This window comes from Miscanthus floridulus, chromosome 8, assembly GCF_019320115.1.
Source record: "Miscanthus floridulus cultivar M001 chromosome 8, ASM1932011v1, whole genome shotgun sequence".
NCBI lineage: Eukaryota > Viridiplantae > Streptophyta > Magnoliopsida > Poales > Poaceae > Miscanthus > Miscanthus floridulus.
The window spans coordinates 226923035-226941022 of record NC_089587.1 but is presented as its reverse complement, the minus strand read 5'-3'; the positions used below and the strand labels follow the sequence as shown (position 1 = coordinate 226941022).

At 58.1% G+C, this 17988-nt stretch overlaps 1 protein-coding gene and 1 pseudogene across 3 annotated transcripts; both read right to left on the bottom strand.

Moving 5' to 3' along the window:
• Positions 1-8540: 8540 nt before the first annotated feature.
• Positions 8541-12911, bottom strand: LOC136478408 (ethylene receptor 3-like). Of its 3 annotated transcripts, none has more exons than XM_066476857.1 (4): positions 12501-12911; positions 12167-12348; positions 10219-12071; positions 8541-10108 (listed from the first exon to the last, which is right to left on the bottom strand). In XM_066476857.1, exons 3-4 carry the CDS (start codon positions 12034-12036, stop codon positions 9584-9586), a joined length of 2343 nt encoding a protein of 780 aa, XP_066332954.1. In that variant the 5' UTR covers positions 12037-12071; positions 12167-12348; positions 12501-12911; the 3' UTR covers positions 8541-9583. The 3 variants fall into 3 exon arrangements, with proteins under 3 accessions (XP_066332954.1, XP_066332953.1, XP_066332952.1); XM_066476856.1 differs by having other exon boundaries at positions 10219-12068; XM_066476855.1 differs by having other exon boundaries at positions 10219-12348.
• A 4328-nt stretch (positions 12912-17239) lies between these two features.
• LOC136470750 (pentatricopeptide repeat-containing protein At5g14770, mitochondrial-like) overlaps positions 17240-17988 on the bottom strand; it is a 2385-nt pseudogene continuing 1636 nt past the window's right edge.

Below are 17988 nucleotides of genomic sequence, written 5' to 3'. Positions count from 1 at the left end.
GCCAAGCTGTTCGAAGAAGAGGTGGTTCCCTCCCGCGCCAGCCGCCGATCCTTGAGCTTTGACCTGGGCCAAAAGGGGCCATGTAACCGGATCGAGTTAGTTGCCGAATCGTGACGTTTTTTGTGGCCGTCGAGGCCCTTAAAGTATTTGCGTATGTGTGCTTCTTAACCGTTTTCCATTCTATTTCTAAGTTCGTGCCCTCTGTCTCGATCGCGAAGAAATCCCTCGGAACCTAAGCCGTCCTTCGGCGAAGGGTGGTGAGGGAGCTGCCGTAGCCCAGAGGCGTAGGCCGTTCTCACGACCCGGCCGGCCCTTTGGCCTCCAGACAGGCTTTTGGTCTTTGGGTTTCTTGCGAAGGTCCCGTCGGAGCGCGAGAGAGTTTGGCGTGGAAATTTTCGGAAAAACGGTTGAGAAATGGTGTCCGGGACTTAGGGGGGTTCCCCCTTTTTAGCCCCCGAGGGAGGCTCGACTTTGCAGAGGCAGAGCCGAGTCTCCCTTATTGCGTTATAGTGACGTCGAGCCCCTATCGATAGACAACCTCTCTGCAAAGAACTTCCTCGGAACCTAAGCTGTCCTTTGGGCGAAACGGTGGTGAGGGAGCTGCCGTAGCCCAGAGGCATAGGCCGTTCTCACGACTCGGCCGGCCTTTTCGCCCTTGAGACGATCTTTCGGTCCTTGGGTTCTATACAGCCGATTTGTCTATAAGGGGGTTCCTCGAAAGATTATAACAATTAAAGAACGCTTCTTTATTTATTTCGAGAAACAATGTAAACAACGTTTGGAAATTTAAGGGTAGAAACGACGTAGCTGTTCTATGTTCCAAGCGTTGGTGAAGATTTCGCCCTTCTCGTTGGCTAACTTGTAGGTCCCGGGCTTCAGCACTTGAGCGACGATATACGGCCCCTCCCAGGGTGGGGTCAGCTTGTGGCGGCCCTTGTTGCTCTGCCTCAGTCTCAGCACTAGGTCGCCCACCTTCAGGTCCCGGCTTTGGACGCGCCGGGCTTGGTAGCGTCGTAGGGCTTGCTGATACCTGGCTGAGTGTAGTAGCGCGACGTCGCGGGCTTCCTCCAGTTGGTCGAGGGCGTCTTCGCGGGCAGTGCGGTTGCTTTGCTCGTTGTACGCCTGTAGCCTCGGGGAGCCGTATTCTAAGTCAGTGGGGAGGATGGCCTCGGCTCCATAGACCAGGAAGAACGGTGTGAATCCCGTGGCTCGGCTCGGGGTATTTCTTAGGCTCCAGATGACTGACGGGAGTTCGGCAAGCCATTTCTTGCCAAACTTCTTCAACTGGTTGAATATTCTTGGCTTAAGGCCTTGTAGGATCATGCCGTTGGCACGCTCTACTTGGCCATTCGTCCTTGGGTGCCCTACGGCCGCCCAGGCCACCCGGATGTGGTGGTCGTCGCAAAACGTTAGGAACTTGCGCCCGGTGAATTGTGTCCCATTATCAGTGATGATGGTGTTAGGAACCCCGAACCTGTGGATGATATCCGTAAAGAACAGCACCGCTTGCTCGGATTTGATCTGAGCGATCGGACGAGCCTCGATCCATTTAGAGAATTTGTCGATAGCTACCAGCAGATGGGTATAGCCCCCGGGTGCCTTCTGCAGAGGCCCAACCATGTCCAGTCCCCACACAGCGAATGGCCATGTGATGGGGATGGTTTGGAGGGCTTGGGCCGGGAGGTGCGTCTGTCGAGCATAGTACTGGCATCCCTCGCAGGTGCGTACTAGCTTTGTGGCGTTGGCCACCGCTGTTGGCCAATAGAAACCTTGGCAGAAGGCGTTACCTACGAGCGTCCGAGGCGCCGCGTGGTGCCCGCAGACTCCCGTGTGTAAGTCCTGAAGTAAGGATTGGCCAGCCTCGGTGGTGATGCATCGTTGGAGAATACCAGATGGGCTGCGCCTATATAACTCGCCGTCGCAGAGGACGTAAGTCTTGGCGCGTCGCGCAAGCCGTCGGGCTTCGGTTCTGTCAACAGGAAGCTCTCCTCGGACGAGGCGATCAAGGAGAGGGACTCGCCAGTCCGTTCCTTGGTTGGTCTTGGGAGGCTCTTCGTCAATCGCCATCGCCTCGGGCTCGGCTGGCGGGGTCTCGGCGGCAGAGGGGGCCTCGAGCCCTGCGGTGGGCTCGGCCGATGGGTCCTCTTCCGTCGCCGAGGCGTAGTCGACGGACGGCTTGTGGAGGTCTCTGGCGAAGACGTTCGGAGGGGCCGGGGTCCGTGCCGACGCCATCTTTGCCAGTTCGTCCGCGGCCTCGTTGAACTTTCGTGCAACGTGGTTGAGTTCGAGACCGTCGAACTTGTTCTCCAGACGACGTACCATCGCGCAGTACGCCTTCATTTTGGGGTCGTGGCAGCTTGACTCTTTCATCACCTGATCGACGACGAGCTGCGAATCACCCCGTACGTCGAGACGTCGTACTCCAAGTTCGATGGCGATTTGCAGGCCGTTGACGAGGGCCTCGTATTCGGTGACATTGTTGGAGGCGGCGAAGTGAAGCCGGATCATGTAGCGCATGTGTATTCCGAGGGGCGAGACCAGGAGCAGGCCCGCGCCAGCCCCAGTCTTCATCAGAGACCCGTCGAAGTACATGGTCCAGCATTCTGATTGGATTTGAACGGGTGGCAGCTGTGTGTCGGTCCACTCGGCTACAAAGTCGGCCAGGACCTGTGATTTGATCGCTTTCCGAGGCGCGAAAGACAAGGTCTCCCCCATGAGTTCGACAGCCCATTTGGCTATTCTACCCGAGGCCTCCCGGTTTTGGATTATCTCTCCCAGAGGAAAAGACGACACCACAGTCACCGGGTGGGACTCGAAGTAGTGACGCAGCTTGCGTCGAGCCAAGACTATGGCGTAAACTAACTTCTGGATGTGCGGGTAACGTGTCTTAGTCTCGGAGAGCACTTCACTGATGAAGTAGACAGGTCGCTGGATGGGCAGAGCGTGTCCCTTCTCCTGCCTCTCGACGACTACGGCTGCGCTGACCACTTGGGTCGTCGCGGCGACGTAGAGTAAGAGGTGTTCGCCCTCGGCGGGCGGAACCAGGACGGGGGGGTTGGTGAGCAGTGCTTTGAGCCTGGCGAGGGCTTCCTCGGCCTCGGCGGTCCAAGAAAAGCGCTCGGCCTTTCTCAAAAGGCGGTACAGGGGCAGGCCTTTTTCGCCGAGGCGGGAGATGAAGCGGCTCAGGGCCGCAAGGCATCCCATGACCCTCTGCACGCCTTTGAGGTCTCGGATCGGGCCCATGTTGGTCACGGCCGAGACCTTCTCCGGGTTGGCCTCGATCCCATGTTCCGAGACTATGAATCCTAAGAGCATGCCTCGGGGGACCCCGAAGACACACTTCTCGGGGTTGAGCTTGATGTCCTTCTTTCTGAGACATGTGAAGGCAACCTCCAGGTCGCCGACGAGATCGCCGGCCTTCCTGGACTTGACTACGATGTCATCCACATAGGCCTCAACGGTTCGTCCGATATGTTCGCCAAAGACTTGGATCATGCACCGTTGGTAAGTGGCCCCTGCGTTTCTGAGGCCAAACGGCATGGTTACGTAGCAGTACATGCCGAATGGAGTGATGAAAGAAGTCGCGAGCTGGTCAGACTCTTTCATCTTGATTTGGTGGTAACCGGAATACGCATCAAGGAAGGAGAGGGTTTCGCATCCTGCAGTGGAGTCGACGATTTGGTCAATTCGTGGTAGTGGGAATGGGACTTTCGGGCATGCTTTATTTAGACCAGTGTAGTCCACGCACATCCTCCACTTGCCACTTTTCTTCCTGACTAGTACAGGGTTAGCCAACCACTCTGGATGGGATACTTCCTTGATGAACCCGGCTGCCACGAGCTTCTGTACTTCTTCGCCGATGGCCCTGCGCTTCTCCTCGTCAAACCAGCGCAGGCGCTGCTTCGCCGGCCTGGAGCCTGGCCGGATATCTAAGGCGTGCTCGGCGACCTCCCTTGGTATGCCTGGCATGTCCGAGGGACTCCATGCGAACATATCGACGTTCGCACGGAGAAAGTCGACGAGCACGGCCTCCTATTTGCTGTCGAGGGTGGCGCTGATCTTCAGTCCCCGACCGTCGGGGACGGTGGGATCGACTGGGACGAACTTGACGGCCTCCGCGGGTTCGAAGGTCCCGGCGCGCCGCTTGGCGTCGGGAACCTTGCTACCAAGCTGGTCGAGATTGGCAATGAGGGTCTCGGCCTCCACGATGGCCTCGGCGTACTCGATGCACTCGACGTCGCAGTCGTATGCATGTTCGTACGTGGACTCGACGGTGATGACGCCGTTGGGGCCTGGCATCTTGAGCTTGAGGTAGGTGTAGTTGGGGATCGCCATGAACTTGGCGTAGCACGGGCGTCCCAAGATGGCGTGGTAAGCCCCCTTGAATTCAACTACCTCGAAGGTGAGGGCTTCCTTACGGTAGTTCGATGGGGTGCCAAAGCAGACGGGTAAGTCGATGCGTCCGAGGGGTCGTGTGCGCTTCCCTGGCACGACGCCGTGGAAGGGCGCGGAACCACCCCGAAGCCGTGATTGGTCGAGCTCCAGGAGCTCCAGAGTGTTGGCGTAGAGGATGTTGAGGCCGCTGCCTCCGTCCATGAGTACTTTGGTGAGCCGGGTGTTGCCGATGATCGGGTCGACGACCAGCGGGTACTGCCCGGGGTTTGGAACGTAATCAGGGTGGTCATCCCGGTCAAAGGTGATTGCTTCCCGAGACCAATCGAGGTACCGGGGGGTGGCTACCCTGACCGAGAAGACCTCCCGGTGTTCCCTCTTTCGCTGGCGCGCCGTGAGGCATGCCGAGGGTCCGCCAAAGATCATGAAAGCGTTGCGTACCTCGGGAAACCCATCATCTTTATCACCGTCCCTTTCGCCGGCGCCCCTTTTCCTGGCCTCATCGTCGTCGGGGAGCCCGAGCCTGGCGTAGTAACGCCGGAGCATGGTGCATTCCTCGAGGGCATGCTTCACCGGGCCTTGATGGTAAGGACAGGGCTTCTTTAGCATGTCGTCAAATAGCCCGGGGCCGCGGGGGCCTCGGGGATTCCTGCGATCTGTTGTGGCGACATGAACGGCCTCGAGGACCTCCTGCTTCCCCGGGCGGCCCTTCTTCTTTCTCTTAGGGACGCGGGTGGGCGAGGCCTCGGGGGCCTCGTCCTTCTGCTTCCCCTTGGCGTCGTTGTTGGGGAAGATGGCCCCCACCGCCTCTTCGCCCGAGGCGAAGTTGGTGGCGATGTCGAGGAGCGCGGCGGCAGAGCGCGGGACGTTGCGCCCTAACTCTCGGACCAAGTCCCGACAAGTGGTGCCGGAGAGGAAAGCCTGGACGATCTCCGAGTCACCGACGCTGGGTAGCTCGGTGCACTGTTTGGAGAAGCGCCGGATGAAGTCTCGGAGAGACTCGTCCGGCTTCTGGCGGCAGTTCTTGAGATCCCAGGAATTCCCAGGGCGCACGTAAGTGCCCTAGAAGTTCCCGACGAAGATCCTAACCAAGTCGCGCCAGTCGTGGATTTGCGAGGGGGGGAGATGCTCAAGCCAGGCTCGCGCCGAGTCCGTCAAGAGTAAAGGGAGATTGCGGATGATGAGCAGATCATCGTCCGCAGCCACCCAGCTGACAAGCCAGGCGATAATCGGCTAGCCATAGCTCAGGGTTCGTCTCGCCGCTATACTTGGTGAGGTTGGCCGGCTGTCGGAACCGGGCGGGGAAAGGAGCAACGCGGATGGCCCTGCTGAAGACCCGAGGTCCTGGCGGCTCAGGGGAGGGGCTGCGGTCCTCACCACTGTCGTAGCGACCGCCTCGGTGCGGGTGGTAGCCTCGGGCGGCTCCGTCGTCGTGGCGCCGTCGCCTGCCAACTACCTCGTGGTCGCCTTGTACCTCGCGTTGGTGTCCAGGTCGGTCGCGCATCGAGGGGGCCCTGTTGACCGTCGGCGCGCGAGCGGGCTCGGGACGGACCGAGGCATCCTGGCCTTGGCGAGGTCGTGCCGTGGGTTGCTCCGAAGTGCCTCCGCGCCGGCGGGAGGCGGAACTTTCGGCCTGCTGCACTGCTGCGGTCTCGAGGAGGTCGCGGAGCTCTCCGCGGACCCGTCGCCCTTCGGTGGTGGAGGGCTCGGGCATCGCTCGGATCAGCATCGCAGCAGCTGCGACATTCTGGCTAGCGCGGTTAAAGATTGGGGGTGGCTCTCCGCCCTCGTTGTCGTTGATGCGGTGATGAACGTCGCGGGCCCGCCCTCGGGCTCCTCCGCCCTCACCGCGCCCTCGCTGCTCCTGCTCGAGAGTGTCCCGGAGCTGTTGCAGAAGGAGTCGGTCCTGTTCGACCTTGGCCTGAAGCTCGCGGAGCTGCTCCAGGTCTGGGCGACGATGCCCCCCGTGGACGAGATTCTCGTTCCGTGCTGCCGGGGCTACGAGACGCGGAGGCGTGGCACCACCCGTCCCCGCCCGGGGCGGTGAATGAGTGCCTGTCCCTTCTTCCTCTTCGCCCACCGTTGGCATCCCGAGCCCGACGTGGAAGCACTCACGGGATGGATCGTAAGTCCCTTCGTCGTCGGAGTCGGAATAGCCGAGGCAGTAGTCGCTTGCGGCCAAGAATTGGCGTAAAGCCCCAGGGTTGTGGAGTTCGGAGAAATCCACCCCGGGCCACGCCTCGTCCTCGTCCGAGGGGTCGGAGTGGGTGCTCAGGTCGAGAGCGAAGCGCTGGCGGCGTTCCGAGGGGTGCTCGTGAGCGGCAGCGTAAGCGTAGGCGTAGGAGGTGGCGGCATTTCTCAACCCAAAGGGGTATGGGAACGGGGCCGTCTCCAGATTCTGCCCCACCGGGGTCGGTTCTTCAGGGAGTGGCGGAGCGGGGTTAGATGACTGGGCATCGTCGTAAGCCCCCGGTGATTTTCCTTTGTCCAGGCTCAGGTCAGACAGGTCCCCAGTCAGGGACCCCGTACCAACAGCTGGTCGCAGGATATCGGCGGGGAGTGTCGTGCTGCCCCGGGCTCGCGTAGCGTCGGGGTGGCCTTGCTCGCGCCGTGCCCGGCGAGCGTGGCGAGAGCGGCCGCCCGGACGCCGCCTACGCCTGGGCTGCCGGGGCGCGACTTCGTCGTCGGACGGTGGGGTTCGAGGAGTGAGGAGCACCATGTCGTACTCATGCCCTAGAGACATGAACTCTAGGCTCCCGAACCAAACTATGGTGCCGAGGCGCAATGGTCGTATGTGGTCTGCCATCCGGAACTTGCTAGGATGACGAAGCTGACACGCAGAGTCCCCTACCTGGCGCGCCAACTGTCGGTGTTTTGGAACCGGGGGTCCCTCAACCAACGAGTGAATTTGTACTGCGTGTCCCTAATCCTGGATGGTGATGCAAAGAGACACAAGGTTTATACTGGTTCGGGCAGTCGAGGCCCTACGTCCAGTCTGAGAGATTGATCTTGTATTCCTTGCACCGGAGTGCTCGTGGTAGGGGGTTACAAGCTGGGTGAGAGAGGGAGCTAGCCCCAGGTCTCGGCGAGGGTGGTGCGAACTGCTTGGGACGTTGCTCCCAAGCAGCGTGGAAGTGCGTGATTCTATCGGTGTGTTTGTCCTTCCGCCCCCCCCCAGAAATGGCCCTGGCTACCTCCTTTTATAGTTACAAGGAGGAAGCGAGAGGTACATGAGGAGGCTACTATTTGCTGACGTATTCCGCTCCCTGAAGCAGTATGGCGTCGTGGGAGTTCCAGTCGATGTCTAGTCGGTATGGTCTTCAAGGCTGACGACATGCTGCGCTCTTGCACTTTTGTTGACTTGGTGAAATGCCGAGGCTTGGTGGCTGCTGTAGTAGGCTGTGTCGAGACCTATCGCGCTGAGGCCGAGACCCACTGTGCTGAGGCCTGCTGTGCCGAGGCCTTTAGCGGGTGGCAATGTGAGGTCTGGGCGGCCATCGTCGATAGTTGATTTGGGCGGAACAGTGCCGAACATGCGTCTACAGGATACGGTGCCCTGTATCGTCAGTAAGGGATGGTAAAAAGGCGATTTGACCGTTGTCCTGTCGTGGCATACTGCCGATCGTGGCTTTCGTAGTGAGGGCAGCTGGGTGCATTAATTGGATGCGATAGCCTGCCAGAGTGACTTTCGAGGCGGAGGTGACGAGATTGCGGGACGAGCCCAGCCTCGGGCGAGGCGGAGCATGGCCAGTTCGCCCGAGGCCCTACCGGGAGTCTCGGGCGAGGCGGAATCCGAGGCTCATCGGGGGTCTCGAGCGGGGCGGAGCGGTCGGTTCGCTGGCCCCGAGGTCACAGGAACCCGGTTCTGACTCCCCACGTCGTGTCCGTCCTTGGTGCAGGAGTTTAGGCAGCACAGTAGCCGGTAACCCTTGCACAGTCCCGTCGTGGATGGCAGGGTGCTGACGTGACGGACGTCTGGTCTGCCACGTCGCTGCACTGCGCCGTCGTGTGATTTGTCGGAGTGGTTGAGCGCCTCGATGGGACGTGCGGAAGTGACATGCTGGTCGTACTCGGTCTTGTGCGTCGTGGGGCTCCAGTACGGCTTGATGCAGGACATGGCGGGCGACGTGTGGGTTGCCGTGTAATGACGTCGTAGGGGGCAGCGGCTATGCCGAGGCCGAGCCATCGCGGGGGGCTCGGTGGTCATGGACCCTCAGGCTGCCGAGCCCGTGAAGCAAACTGTCGAGGTCCTTGGGGGGAGTTATTGGCCTTGGGTACTGATTCCGAGGCTACAGTAGCCCAGATGTGGCTCCCCACGCTGCATTGTCCTCGGTGCAGGAGTTGGCAGCATAGTGAGGCATGGGCGTCACGGTGGTTAGTACAGTGGCGGGTAACCCCTGCCCAGTCCTGCCTCCTGTCCCATCGGCCATTCTGCTGTACTGTACCGGGCGTGCGGCCGTTGTCAGGGGCAGCAGTTGGCTGAGTTGTCGTGACACGACGTTTTGCCAGAGGGACGGGAGAAGGAGGAGGTGGCGGAGTGCTGCCGAGTCCGCCTTGCGCGAGACAGAGGGTCGGTGGCCCGGCCGAGGCCTTTGACGGGGAATCGGTCGAGGCCCGTGGTGAGGGGCCTCGGGCGAAGCGGAGGGTCGGCCGAGGCTCGCGGCGATGGGGCCTCGGGCGAGTCGGACAATCGGCCGAGGCCAGCAGCGTTTAGCTGGTTTCGATCTTTACGAAGTCTAAGCAGTCGTTTTTTTGGATCTTGCTTAGGGTACCCCTTCTCACGGTATCCGACACCTTCCATTAGATCCTTACAACCAGGTTAGCTAACTTACAAAACTTCAGCCTTATTGCCACTACTGGCCATTACATACCACCACCCAAGTTTCTATGAAGGACTCTAAGGTATCAGACTCTCCTTCATTCTCAGACCGGCGCAATTCCCATCTGAAAGACTCACAATCGCATCGGCTTTTGCCATTTCACTACCATTTGCCATCCTCCAGCAACTGTGCTGCAAGACACCAGAAACCCTCGACAGCCATCGCATTCCGATAGCCTGTAAATTTTTTTCTTCTGCTAGGCTTGACAGTGGGGTCGTATTCATTGTCAGTCATGGTAGCGCCATGTTTGGCTACTTCAGAGTTCAGAGCTCTTGGCAGGCAGCAAAGGAACCCGCCAGTAGTTGTAAGTATCATGTGTTCTGAAGAATCCTCGTGAGCTCTTCTTTCACTTCCTGCAGAACAAGCGGCTTCTTCAGGACACCGTTGATCCCTGACAGCGCGCACTTCTCCCACACGTTCTGCTCCGATGTCATGGCCATCACCAGGGGCCAGTGGAAGCTCCTGTACTGCCTGATCCTCGAGGCAGCATCCAGGGGATTAATCGTTGACATCTCCAGGTTAACCATGACGAGCTGGAACGAGGCAGAGGAAGGGCCGACAGAGTTCATGAACCCTGAGCCTGAGGGCAGCGAGGATACAGTGCAGCCTAGCCTCTCCAAGAGCTTCCGCGCCACGACTAGGTTGATCTCATCGTCGTCGATGAGCAGAACCTTCAGCCCAGCTATTTGGTTCGATGGCGATGGGTATTGCAGATCAAATGACCCTCCGAGGCTGGAGCTCGCCAGCGATGGTTGAAGCTGGAATCTCAGGACCAGGGTCATGCTCTCTGGGAGTCCTTGCCCGTCAAGAATTGCCCAGATGTTCCCTTGCATCATCTGTTGAGAGAGAGCATCACAAGGCAAAAATATTAGTGACTGAACACAAATGTCTCTAAGCTTCCTGCCTGCACAAAATGCAAAGGACACGCAAACTGGTTTCAGAGTACCTGCACAAGCTTCCTGCACATGCTGAAGCTGAGCCTGAGATCAAACCCTTCGGTCCTTGGCCTCCGCAAGAACTGTGCAGGCGAGCTTGATGAGTCAGCATTCTGCTGCCTCTTCACCCCAATCACAAACTTGACCGATGAGTGCCCACCGGAGTAGCTTGGCCTCCATGGATCCCACCTCTGGTCCTCCATCGGCTCATCATCAGCACGCACCCGGAACGTGACGTTCCCCGCATCGAAGCGACCAATCAGATTGCCAACCATGTGCAACAAGACATGGAAAATCCTCCGCTCGTCGCCAATGACAAGGTCCGGCAGCACGTTCTCGACGTGCACCGCGAAGCCAAACCCCCTGAAGTAACAGAGACACCGTGCAACGCAGGCGGCATCCCTGATCATGGAGTGCAGGTGGAATGGCCGCGTCTCCAGCGGAAAGCGCTCCTGGTTGGCGGTGGACATCTCCATGAGATCGTTGATGAGCATCGAGACGACGGTTGCGGTCCGCGCCATAGTATCGACGACGAGCTTCTGCTCGGACGTCAGGCCCTCCTCCTGCACCACGGACACCAGTCCCTGGATGGAGTGGATGGGCCTCCGCATTCCCTGGCTCATGACGCGCTGGAACGCGTCCCTGGCCTCGTTCGCCATGAGAGCGTCCCGCCTCGCCTGCAGCAGCTCGCGGTTCTGCTCGGCCAGCCTGTCACGCATCGCCTGCGACTCCTCGAGCAGCGAGGCGTGCGACAGCGCGACGGCCACCTGATCGGCGACCACTTCGACGATCTCCAGCTCGTGCGGCGCCCAGTTCCTGTCGCTGGGCGGCACCAGAACCAGCACCGCGTAGCTCGTCTTAATTACCTCGGGCGTTCCACCCTTGAAGTCGGCGACCTTGAGCATCGGCATCCGAATCGCGGCCACCGTGCCAGTCCCCTCCTTGCCGCCGCCGCTGGCCGACCCAAGGACCGAGTCCGGCGGCAGCAGCTTGACCCCGTCGGTGCCCTTGACCTCGAGGACGTCCGCGTCGTCCGCGGCGACGACTGCCTCGCCGTCGTCGTCGCTGCCCCGGCGGAGCTCGTGGGTGAGGCACATTCCGGACTTGTCCTCGGAGGGCATCCAGACGGCGCAGTTGTTGAGCGCGAGCACCCTGGAGAGCTCGATGAGCGTGGTGTAGAGTACGGTGTGGCGGTCGAGCGAGCGGCGGATCTCCTGGGTGAGCATGCGGACGTGCCAGCTGGCCTCCTCCTGGCGCTTCATGAGCACCACCTCGCGGTCGAGCTCGAGGGCCTTGATCCAGAGCAGGCTCTCGCGGACCTTGACGCGCAGCAGCTGCGGGATGAGCGTGAGCAGCGTGATGGCGGTGAGGAAGGAGACGAGCGCCGTGAGGAACTTGGCGGCGGTAAGGAGCAGCACGACCATGAACGGGTGGGGCTCGTAGGTGAAGGCCGCCAGCAGGTGGGTGAGGCCGCAGAGCACGATGAAGGCGCCGAACTGCACCAGCACCCACCGGAACGGGAGCAGGTGGCGGAGCCCCGCGACGAAGTAGAGGATCTCGAGCGGGATGGAGAAGTAGGCCGCCGCGATGAGCAGGTCGCTCACCTTCTGCCACTTGAAGATGTTGTCGAGGCTCCAGAACCCTCCTCCTCCTCCTCCGCCACCGCCGCCGTCGCAGCCGCAATGCGCGTACCCCATCTCGCCGGCGGCGGGGGCGGGGGCGGCGGCGGCGAGCGCCAAGAGGAGGAGCCAGCGCATCCGCATGGCGATGGGGGAAGAGGAGGAATGGAGTCTCCGTCTGGATGAGCATCCGGATCTCGGGCGAAGCATCGTCCGGTGGGTCCAGTTCAGCTGCGCCGCTGCTGCTGATGCAAACAAGGACGACCAAATTGGCAAGTTGCCGTGGAGAAACGAGAAAAAGATTGCAACTTTCGCGTAGTCTAGCATTTGGGGAGCGCACCATGTGGTTAGCGCTGCCGATTTATAATGACGTTGGTGGCATTGCGGCTGCGTCCAAGAGGAAGGAAAGCGAGCAGGAGCTTAGCGCCACCTTGGTTGGTCCGAAATGGCGGCGACTCCGGGCCGGGCAAGAAAAAGGCCACGGCTTGGGGACCTCTACCGCACTAGCACCATCTGTATGTACTGCAGCAGAGCAAAGCAAAGAAAGGAGAAGGATCAGATACCATTTCGACGAGAGATTTTTCAGGACTCCCAGGCGGGTGCGGTGGGATTCCCATTCCCTGGAAAGATGGATGGAAACCATTTTTGAATCCTCCCTGATTGAACGAACTTGCCTGGAAAAGTTCAGGACTCTGTGTGCGTCCCTCTGCAGCAATCAGAAACGGATCGAATTGTTCCCAACTGAAAGCTGTTGTTCTGTATCAGCAGCACTAATTCAATGAATCAAATTGCAAAGAAGAAAAAAAGGGGCGCTTGTTGTTGCGACGCTCGGGAGCAGGTGATGCTTGCAACGCTGGAGAGCAGGGGAGGGCCGCACCCAGATCTGATTAGCGAGGAGGGGCAGACGGAGGAGAGCAACAAGAGCAATCAGGTGGAAACGGATGGATGGATGGGTGGACCGACCCAACCGAGCAGCAACCAACGGGCCGGAGGGGATGCAACTGCAGTCTGCAGCTGCTGCAGAGCAGAGGAAACGGGTGGGCCGGTGGAGGAAGAAGACGGCGAGGAGCAACCGAGGATGGGAGGTAAAAATATGGAGAAAAGCCAAAAGCTTGTAGGCGTAGGAGCACGCACGCAGATCGCTCGTGCGTCTCTCGCTGTCGCTCGGACTCGTCGGGTCAGGCGGCTCAAAGTTACAGCAGCTCCGGACTTTGGCATTTCACCCCTGTCGAAAAGTGGTTTCGTATTTTTATCATTCTGTAAAGTGGTTTTTTTCTCGTTTATCATTATAAAACTGGTCTAATCTGCTAAAATACGCTTCGGGTAGTTTTAATTTGTGGAGAAAAAAAAAGAAGACACATCCTTCCAGTTCTATCCCTTCCTACTTTCTCACCGCATGCCTCGTGGGTCTGCTCCGTGAAGGGGGGCAGACAGAGGAAAGGAGGCGACTCTGGCGAGCGAAGTACGGTTGCGGACATGCAAGCCGAGCCACGCGTTGGTCCTCTGCACCGCCGGCCACGCGCGCGCTGCTCGCTCCCCCGCCGGGCTCCGCAGCCGCGGGAAGCCACCTCGATGCGTTCGCCTCTCGCGCCTGCTGTGGCCTTCTCACCCTCCGCCCCCGCCATCCAAGCGCCGCCGCCGCCGCCCCAGGCCATACAAGCGCCGCGACGGGTGCCGCGAGCCGGCCGCGGGAGGGCCTTGGCGGCGTCGAACCAGCCCAGGCTCCCGGAGACCCAGACCCGAAACAGAGGAACACCACCGACGCCCGCGGCCGCACGTCAAACCACGGACGCACGTCGGCGCAGTCCACGAGGGGCTCCAAGGCCACGAGGTGGTTGAACTGGATGCCAATGCCCGACGCCGCACGCACCGGACGTGCGCGCCCACTCGGATGCCGACTCTGGCGTCGGCGGCTGCACGACGAGGACGGTCACCGTGAACTCTCGGCCGAGGTGGTCGTCTCCACCGCTGGTGCCGTGGCCGACCAGGCGGTTCCCGGCTTCGATGAGCGACCTGAGGTGGCCGAAGCCGAGCGCAGGGAGGAGCAGCACGTTGAGGCTCATCGTTCCACCCTCCTGTCCTGACAAAAAGCTCGATGGCTGCTCGCACACAGGCGCGCGGCAACTCGAACAGCCCGGCCCGACGGCGACTCGCACAGCGCCGCTCGTGGGTCTGCTCCTTGCGCAGCCTCCTCCACTGGCGTCGTGCCCTCCGCCCCCCGGCGCTGGCAGCGGCCCCCGCTCCCCCGCCCCACAACGCCCATCACGGAGATCGACCTCCTGCTTTTCATGCTGCTCGTCCGGACCTCCTCCCTGCTGCGTCTCGTTGGCGGTGTGCGGAGCAGCGCTGCGAGCATACGCAGCCGGACACGACATGCGGTGAGAAAGCAGGCAGGGGTAGAACGGGAAGGATGTGTCTTCTTTTTTTCCAAGAATTAAAACTATCCGAAGTGTATTTCAGCGGGTTACGTCTGTTTTATAATAGTAAACGAGCGAAACCACTTTACGGGATAATAAAAATGCAAAACTAGTTTTCGAGGACGGGTGAAATGCCAAAGTCTCCGGTAGCTCCTGCGGCTGGAGTGCTGGACTCGAACAGGGAACAGGGAAGAAGCAAGAAGCACCAACCAGCAACCACAAAGCAAAGCAGCAGGTCGTGGTAGCTGACTGGACGAGTGAGTGAGAGGCTGAAGAGAGGCTCCTCCTCCGTCCCAGCTGTCAGTGAGGGGAGGGTGACATGAGGATCACCTGGTCACGGGTGCTGTTGCTTGTGCTGCCTTTTCCCTTGCCACTTTTTTCCTTTTTCCTTTCCGTTGCGTTTCCTCCTCTCCTTGGTCTTGGATGGAATGGAACAAAAGGAGAAGAACTGCAGCCAAAATATCTTCTCGGTTGTTTTTAGGGTTAATTGGATATGTGCCATTATAACTTTGTCGTTTTTAAAGAACGTTATTACTATTCGTCTATTTTGAAGCATGCTATTACAATTGGGTCGTTTCCCACAAATATACCACTGAATACGTATGGACACAGTCTAGGCCCCGCTACAGGCATATACGAAGACGTATGCTTCATCTCCCCTGTCACTGACACGCGGGTCCCACATGTCATCTTCTTCCCCCTCTCCTCATCACCTTCCTCCTGCTCCCACCTTCCGTCCATGGCTGTCGTGAGATGCTGGCATGGCGCTCCAGCGACCGTGGAGGGCTAGCGGACGGCGGAGGAGGTCGAGGGTGGCCCTGCAAACACACCGAGGGTGCCCTCGCCGGTGAGAGCGGATCAGGTGAGGGCGGCGTCGGTGAGGATGGCCCAAGGTCCGCCGGCGTCCGTGGGAGACGAGGTTTCTAGCTCAGGTTAGCCACGAGATGTAGCGAGATGGCCTCCTCATGCACTTGCGAACCCGATGGAAGCAGCAGAAGGGCGCAAGATGGCTTGTGCGAGGAGATCGACGAGCTCGGGTCGACCCCAGCAATGGCGGCGGCGGTGCTTGGTGGAGGCGCTGGAGCGGAGGGCTTGTGCTACTGCTGCTGCTCGCGGCTTGGAGATGCCCATCTCCCCGAGCGCGGCCATCACCTCCTCCCCGAGGTCGAGCTCCTCGAAGCTCTCGGCAGCCTCGACCCCCTTCCCCTTCCCCTGTTGCGAGTTTCGCTCCGCGGCCCTCGAGGTGGGCCTCGGGACGCTAGGGGACGAGGCGTCCTTGAGGTGGCGGAGGCACCCGAGGACGAGCTCGTGCCGCGGAGGGGGAGCAGGAGTGGAGGTGGGGTCGAGGGTGGGGGCGGCGGTGGAGAGGGCGGCGCGGAGGAGGCAGAGCCGAAAAGGGGACGGGCGGGAGAGGACGAGGCAGCGACCCGCGACGGTGGCGCCGGCCATCGCCATGGGCGACCCGCGGAGGCAGCGACCCGCGGCGGCCTAGCTCTCGGGATGGAGAGAGAGATTCGGAGAAGAGGAGGAAGAAGATGACATATGAGCCCCGCGTGTCAGTGATAGGGGAGATGAAATATACGTCTTCGTATACGCCTGCAGCTGGACCCAGACTGTGTCCATACGTATTCAGTGGCATATTTGTGGAAAACGAAGAATTGTAATGGCATGCTTCAAAATAGACGAATAGTAATGGTGTTCTTCAGAAACGATAAAGTTATAATGACACAGATCCAATGAACCCTTGTTTTTACTGCAGACGCGCACCACTAATCGTTAGCGGCTAAACCGTGTTTAGATCTCCTCAGGAATATAAAAAAATTTGGTGAAAAATGAAAAAAAGATCCAAACACTTGTATCATGCAATCCAATTATATCCGCCCTAACATTAAAAAAATTATATCGACCCTAGACCACTGTTCTCCGCATCGCCTCTGCCTTATTGCCAACCGCCCTCCACCTCGTCGGCTGCCACCCCTGGATCCATGCCTCCGCACCCTTAGTCGAACAAGGGATGAGAGAGAGGTGATTTTAACCAAAACCCACCTTCACAAGGAAGAGGTAATCCTATTGGTAATGATGGGACTCGCCTCCACCTCCGCGCGCCCACTCCGGCCTCCGTGCCCGCTCCGGCTAGGGTTCCGGTGGCGGTGGAGGACGAGGGAGGAGCAGTTAGGCACCGGCGCAGGAGGACGGACGGGGACAGGACGAGCGTGGGGAAGAAGAAGTAGGCGCGGGGCACTGGCAGCGCCGTAATCCTATCTAAGCTAGCTTGGAAAAAACCAAACATGATCAAGACAAGCTACACTTCACTAGTATAAATAAACCAAAAGAAGAAATAAATGGATGGACGTGGATGGGCTTGGTTCCCTTTGCTACGCTGCAAATGGCAATGGGAGGCGGCAATGGTCATGGCAATCCTCTGAACCTGCAATTAGCAGCTGGCAGGGGCATCTGACCTGCCCTTTCCGTCGATGGTACGTACGTGTACGAGTCCGTCCGTCTTCGATTTGCCGTCCAAACCAACCCCAAAGCAAAAGCAGGCGGGTGTGATGACTGATGAGGGGAGGAGAACCTGGACATGGACATTATGCATGCATTGCATCCAGTCCGGTCCACCGTATCTGTCCTTTTCTCATCCTGCTATGCTTTCTGCGACCAAGGGGACAGGTAGTAAACGCTGCGCGTACTAGGTACGTAACATGTGTCGGTGCTGTATGGCTGTATGTACGTACACAATACCATATAAGGGGGTGTTTAGTTCGAGCTACTAAACTCTAGTAGCTACTAAACGGTTTAGTCACTTTTATAACTTCAGAGTTACTAGAGAGGACTAAAGCTCTTTTAGTAGCTTTTAGTCATAGCGTTTGATTAAAAAATTACTAAAATGACTAAAAACTACTAAATTTAGTAGCTACTAGACGGGCCCTAAAGCTAGTAATTGTCACTCTTTTTTTTCCTTGTCCAGGTTTGTGAATCCACTCGCATTTTAGCAGTTAGCAGCTAAAATTAGAACATGATATCAAACAGACTTGATAATAGAATCTTTAACTAGTATTGGCAAAAGAGTTCCTAGCCACGGTACCCCAGCCCTGAATTTAAGTGGTTTTGGTATTTTTAGATACATAGGTATTGCTATATAAATAGATATACGCTTTGTCTAGGTACATAAATGACTTAAAATTTGAAAGGAAAAAGTCTACTCCACCCCCTCAACTATGGGAGGTGGTCTACATAACCCCTTCAACTATGAAACCGTCTGTTTTACCCCCTAAACTTTTCAAAACCGTCTATTCTACCCCTGAGCGGTTTTCAGCGGCGGTTTGCTACAGTAACCGCGGGTCTGCTACAGCAACAGCGGGTTGCTACAGTACCGGTGTTTTGGATTTTCTTTTTTTTTTGTTTGTTTTCGGTGAATTTTTGAAAAATCATAAAATGAAAAATCTAATTTTATTGGACTCCATATGAGTAGATCTATACAGTGAATATATAATACGGTATGTTTTAGTACATTTTTTTTAGCTTTAGATTAATTGGAAAATCCAATTTTATCTGTAATTAATTAGAATTTATCTATAACTAAGTTATACATAGTTCAATGAGTACGAAATTTTTACTATAGTTCAAGCATACAATAATTAGCGTACCATAAAAATTTCACCACAATTGGACCATAGAAGCTGCAGCTATGAATTATTCCAATTAATTACAAACAAAATTAGATTTTTCAATTAATCTAAGGCTA

Excerpts from the sequence above, each read along its gene's own strand:
- LOC136478408 (XM_066476855.1), bottom strand. The coding sequence starts at position 12,153 with ATGCTAGACTACGCGAAAGTTGCAATCTTTTTCTCGTTTCTCCACGGC. Across the intron at positions 10,109-10,218 it reads TGTGCAGGAAGCTTGTGCAG|ATGATGCAAGGGAACATCTG; the intron begins GTACTCTGAAAC and ends CTCTCTCAACAG.